Source organism: Sorex araneus, chromosome 1 (genome assembly GCF_027595985.1).
Source record: "Sorex araneus isolate mSorAra2 chromosome 1, mSorAra2.pri, whole genome shotgun sequence".
Taxonomy (NCBI): domain Eukaryota; kingdom Metazoa; phylum Chordata; class Mammalia; order Eulipotyphla; family Soricidae; genus Sorex; species Sorex araneus.
The window spans coordinates 154,141,380-154,147,746 of record NC_073302.1 but is presented as its reverse complement, the minus strand read 5'-3'; the positions used below and the strand labels follow the sequence as shown (position 1 = coordinate 154,147,746).

Sequence of the window (6,367 nt, the reverse complement as noted above, 5' to 3'; positions counted from 1 at the left end):
GAGGCACCTACCCAGTGACTGCAGCCCGGCCCAGGGGGAAACTCAGTGAAGCTATGAAAGTTCTTGCCTTGCAGTTGCATGGAGCCAGGCAGGGAGAGTACAAGAGCACCAGCCGGAAGCGGCCCTTCCTGCCCCACTCACTGAAAAACCACTTTCTTCTGTGGACAAGCCTTTCTGCTTACAGTCCCTAACAACTATTTTCCCTTAAATATAAGAGGAGTTGGGGAGCCACCTAACTCTTCACCAAGGTAAGAAATCCCCAACGAGTTTAAGGATGAGGTCTATTAGACATTTGCTAAGTTCCGGTCTCATCTGAAAATAGCCACATTTTTCTGATGTTCTCTTTTTCACGACCACCACCAACAAAATGCATCACAAATAATGCAGAACATTTTCTAGTAGGGCATATAAGGTTTGGGATATTATCCTAAGATTTGATACATTAATTAAGATATCCATCATTTGTTAATATCAGCAATTAATCATATGTCTACTATACCTTCAGAGGCATTCTTGTAACTTTAGAGCTGGAGGGTTTAGGTGAAGAATAAGTAAGACTGTATATATTTATGGCTTTATATTAGGTAACAATTTTATTTCCCTTTCTTCTTCAACTGCTCTACAAAGTAGTCATTACAAGCGACTGTCAGAGCTGCCACCATGACCACGAATTCATTAAAGTCCACTTCGTTGTCCTTATTGGCGTCCAGGTCCTGCATTATCTTATCCACCAAATGTGGATCCTTCTGACACTAAAAGGGAAGAAAAAAAAAACATTTCTAACTCCCAGATTGAGAGCGGTCATTGTGACACTAAAAAATTCTCTTTAGTCCATTAAAATTCTGATTTCCACTTTTACTAAGAGCCTATCTGCAGGAACCAGTGAAGGGTGCAGAAGGAAGGGTTGAGCCAGGCACAAATTCCGAATGAGCCCTTGGCCCTGGCTCTGACCTAAACGCCCAGAAGAGCAAACGGCAGCTCAGCACAGGGAGCCAGGGATGCAAAATGTGTGACATATTGCGGTGAGGGTACAGGGAGTTACCAGGACTTATCGAAAGGAAGAAGCTTTGAAGTCTCCAAAATACTACTTATATGTGTGTGTCTGTGTGTGTGCAAACATGTGTGCATGTGTGTGTATAGCTCTGCCATGTTATCAATTGTGAAACTGAGCAAATCATTTAATATGTAAAAATTTCACTATTTACAAGGAGTAAGGCATTATCTTGCACGTGGCTGACCCGAGTTCAATTTCTCCGCCTCTCTCAGGGAGCCCGGCAAACTACCTAAGGAATCTCACCCGCATGGCAAGTTACCTGTGGTTTATTTGATATGCCAAAAACAGTAACAACAAGTCTCACGATGGAGATGTTATTGGTGCTCGCTCGAGCAAATCAATGAACAATAGGATGACAGTGATACAGTGACAGTGAGGAAAATAATGCCTCCCCACAAATTTTAACAATATTTCCATACCTTTTTGGTTTGCTTTGGGGCAACTCTTTGCTATGCCCTGGACTTACACCTGGCTCTGCGCTTTGGGACCACTTCTGGTGAGCTCGAGGGACAATATGGCATGTCAAGGATCAAACTTGGGTCGACTATATGCAAGGTAAATATCCACTGTACTATCACTCCACTGCCTCCCACCCCCAACTACCTTTTTTTTTGAGAGATTTAATTTGCTTTATTAAAGGATTCCTGAAACTGGCAATCTGCACTTCACAACTAGAAATATATTAAATGGTTAAATGAGTTTATAAAAAAAACAGATGGGTATATAGTCAGATAAAGAGTGGAACAAGATTATTAATAAAAGACAAGCCTATTTTATACCTTATGTAGTCATTTTTTCTTTTTAAAAACCTTTGCAATTTGTTTTTGAACCACACCTGGCAGTGCTCAGGGGTTGCTTTGGGCTCTGCAATCATAAATCACTCCTAGCCGTGCTCTGGGGATCATATGGGACTTTGGGGATCAAACTCTGTTCAGCTGCAAGCACCCTACCCACTGTACTAGCTCTCCAGCCCCTGAGTTTCATTATTGTTGTTTTGGTTTGGGGCTTTACCTGGCTGCTGTGAGGGCTTAGTCCTGACACTGAGCTCAGGGGTTACTCCTTGTGGGCTCAGGGGACCATGTGTGGTACCAGGGATCAAACCTGAGTTGCCTACATGCAAGGCAAGTGCCCTACCCCATCATTATCAGGCCCCCTAATTTCTTAAATTGGACAAAACTCATAAGTTAATAAAAGAAATTGTGGTGCATATGCTGCCTGAGCCCATGTGCTGATTGTGCCCACACGACCGAGCACATGTGGCACCCAAGCACATGTCGTACCTGCATCTCCCCTGAGATGTGTACTTTCATGCTTTCCTGTCTAATGCTGGTATGTGTGTAGGGGCTCTGTCTTGAGCACGCTACTCTCCACTCTCTCCCACTTTTTCTTCCTCCTTCCCTTAAAAACCTCCAAATAAAATGTTTTACTTAAGAAAAAAAAAAGATAAAAAGAAATTTTGCTTTATTGTTGCCAGTGGCTCTTAAAGTGGGGAGCACAGAAGGTAGACTTGAGAAAAAGTGCTCCCACCTCACTGCTCAACCCACCTTGGCCACCAGCCCTTGGGGAAATGCCTGGCCCCGACCAGGTCAGTCCCAACCTCAGCACAGGCACTTTGCATCTGTCACCTTTCCCCCTCAGAGAAGAATTTCAGGAGGAGGCAAAATGGTCAAGCAAGATCATTTTATTAAAACTTATTTAGATGGGGCTGGAGCAATAGCACAGCAGGTAGGGCATTTGCCTTGCATGCGGCTGACCCAGGTTCGATTCCCAGCATCCCATATGGTCCCCTGAGCACTGCCAGGGGTAATTCCTGAGTGCAGAGCCAGGAGTGACCCCTGTGCATCGCCAGGTATGACCAAAAAGCAAAAAAGAAAAAACTTATTTAGACATAGGGATCACTTGGGATGGAAGACATGTGCTGAAAGTAGACTAAGGACCCATCATAATTCTCAGTATATGTACTGCAAACCATGATGCCCAAAGCAGAGAGAGAGTAAGAAGGAAGGTGCCTGCCAAGAGGCAGGAGGAGGGGGAGGTGACGGGAGGGATACTGGAGACATTGGTGGTAGAAAATGCACACTGGTGGAGGGATGGGTGTTTGATCATTGCATGACTGAAAATCATGAAATCTTTGTGACTATCTCACAGTGATTCAATAAAAATAAATAAATTAAATAAATAAACACAAATAAAACTTATTTAAATGTGAGAACAGAGTGAGGAAGCTGTACATGTTTGAGAGAGTACACAGGCTCCTCTAGAATGGAAACAGGCCAATTGTCTCCATATAAACAAGCAAGATACGTGTTCAAGAGAGAACATGGACTTGAAGAGCAAGCCTCCACACATTTTCTCAAGTGCTTGGGCAACAGCACTTTATTGGAAACTCAAAATACAGGCTTTCCAGGTAAGTGTGAATTTCAGGTGAATATTTTTTAGCATAAAGTTGTCCACCACCCAGGTGTAATGGTGGTGGGATTGGTATTTGAATATTAAATGTAATCAATTATTGTGAACAACTTTATAAAAATTAAGTAAAAATTTTTTAAAAAGATTGTCCCAGATATTGCATGGGACTCATAATATTGTATCTGCAGCCTTGTTTAGTACAATGTCTGATCCAGAAAAGAAGAGGGGGCCAATGGAGGCATGACCACAGTCTATGCTTAGAGAGAAAGCAGGGGGTCCAGAGAGAGGGTCTGGGCTCAGAGAGGGGGTCATGGAAGGGACTCACCCTACTAGCTCTACTATCTTCCCATCCCAACAAAACCAACTTGCTAAAAAAAAAATGACATGTTTCACTTGAATAAATCAATGTGCCATTTGACCTACTGTGTTTCTTATTCTGCATGTGATATAATCTAGTAGCCAAACTGAACCAACCAACCCATGAGTTCCTGGGGACTCCTAAAATAATGTAAAAGGTATTGTAAATAATTACTATGTTAAAAAAAAAACATGGGCCAAAGAGAGAGTACAGATGGGTAAGGGACTTATCTTGCATGTGGCAAACATGGGTTCAACCCTGGGACCTGAAGTGGTCCCCTGAAACCTGCCAGGAGTGACCCCTTATCACAAAGTCAGGAAAATGCCTTAGACACAGCCAGGACTGGCCCCAAACCACACCACCAATAACAACAAGTACTCGGGGGCTTCTGATATCACTCAGTGATCGTGTACGAGGCTCTGGGTTTTAATCCCCTGCACCTTCCAAAATATTTTAAATGTATCCCGTAGAGGCAGGAAGAAAAGAGTGCAACAATAAAAATCACCATTTAATATAAGGTTTGTATAGAACCACACAGTTCAGACAGAATAGGCCTGCTTGTGCTGGAATCAATGCAAGGCAACTCCCTAAACATCAGAGTAGGCAGCAGAGACCAACAGGTAAGGCTTCTCATGCAGATTCACAGGGTAACCTTCTATGTAGTCATGAAAATCTATTTACTACTTAACCGGATACTGGCCAGACACTCTTTCCATCCAAGCCGGTTGGTTTGTTCTTGGCTAACAAAGATTTCCAAGTTCTGGCCCCATACACAATCTGAACTTCACAGAGAGCTGGGCAAACTTGAGGGGTAACTAGTGTAACTAGCTCTCAGTCCTGGTATAACTAGCTATGAAATCTTAGATGCTGTGCCTGGATATTTAATTGATGGAGGACCTGGGTATAATTTAGAACACTCTGAAGCCCTAATCACGGGCTGTACTGAAAACATCAGAAGCTTCCCTACATAGAAAACATAAGATCTTTAGCTATTGCTTCTCCTGCATTTGTTTTTCACTTTTAAGGGGTGGGGATAGCAGAGATGGAGCGCAGGCAGAGGCACGCACTCTGCTCAGCAAGCTTCCTCCCTCGCACCTCCTCTACACAGAATAGACTGAGTGGCAGCATCCGAGCGGACAGTCACGGCCCTGGCTCTTCTGCTCATGCGCCATGCATCTCGGTGATGGACTCACCGAGAGGAATTCCGTGAGCTCCCGCTGCAGCAGCAGCTTCAGTTCCCCCTTGTTGAGCTTGAATCTGTTCCCTTCCTTGCAAGAGTACTGGTGGAAGATTCTAATCATGGTGTCCATGGCGATCTCCAGCTGGGTGGGCATGGCGGGGACAGAACGGACCGGTTCCGAGCAGGCCAGCAAACGCAGGGGGGAAAACACTGGTTCAAAATAAGCAGAGGGAAACAGCACACGGTGATTCAAAACAGAGTGCGACCATCGCTGGGGTCATCCCTGAGCACACGTGTGGGTGGTTGAACCCCAGTCATCTTTCTTAGACGCTGGTGTTCGCAGGACTCGGGAGAGGAAGGCTGCAGAGGAGGCTTGGCAGGAGAAGTTCCTCTCCTCTCCAACCTCCTCAACCCGTTAACTGGAAGCCCAACCGGGAACATGTTCCTCAGAAGCATCTGCTAAAGCATGCACACAGAGGAAGGAAAAAAGAGACTAACTTTACCTGTTGGGGCAGTGCACAGCTCGGGCAAGGCTGGAGGAAGGAAGAAGAGTTCTTCTTGGCACCAAGAAGAACCTGTTCCCAATTACTAGTGACAGGATCATCAGATGGAAATACCTCTGTGTGTGTGTGTGCATGTGTGTGTGTGTGTGTGTGTGTGTGTGTTTAATTACCAGAAGGATTCTGTTTGAGCAGCTTCCCCTGGGGCCAGGAAGGGTGACAGCCCCTTGTGCTTTTGCAAGCTGGAGTGGGGGCTGCAGGTATTCCCTCCTTAACCAGCGGGCACACAGGGAGAAGTGCAGGCTGATGCTTGGACTGGGAGCAACGCTAAATGAGAAGAGCAAAAGACCCTGGAGATGGCTCAGAGGGCTGGAGCACAAACTTTGCCTATGGGAGCACCAGTTCCATCCCAGAGTCACAGGGTTCCCCAAATACTGCTGGGTGTGGCCTCCCAGCCACACACACACTTGACGCCCCCTACAGGTAGGAGTGCAAAAGAGAAAACCCTGTTTCAAACCTGGAGGACCTCAATGAAGTCAACAGCAAGACCACTTCGAACAGATTAAGTCAATGAACCCGATGGATCACAGTTACAGCGGCCGCAGGGCTACTACAATCAAGGGAGAAATAGATGCGGAGGCATCCCACTTTTTTGAGTCACGGCCAACTAAAAAGTACATAGGAAAGTCATAAAAATGATGCTGGGGGTGGGGTGGGGGTACAGAAGCAGGATAGTACAGTGGGTAGGGCGTTTGCCCTGCATTTGACTAACCCAGCATCCGATATGTTCCTCCAAGCACCACCAGGAGAGCCAGGAGTAACCCCTGAGCAGTGCCAGGTGTGACCCAAAAAGCCAACACCGTCTC

At 45.5% G+C, this 6,367-nt stretch overlaps 1 protein-coding gene across 1 annotated transcript; it reads right to left on the bottom strand.

Annotated features, from left to right (window-relative positions):
- Positions 1-532: 532 nt before the first annotated feature.
- S100Z (S100 calcium binding protein Z) lies at positions 533-5,155 on the bottom strand. The gene is made up of 2 exons (XM_004613136.2): positions 5,015-5,155; positions 533-752 (listed from the first exon to the last, which is right to left on the bottom strand). Exons 1-2 carry the CDS (start codon positions 5,153-5,155, stop codon positions 594-596), a joined length of 300 nt encoding a protein of 99 aa, XP_004613193.1. The 3' UTR covers positions 533-593.
- Between the last annotated feature and the right edge of the window lie 1,212 nt (positions 5,156-6,367).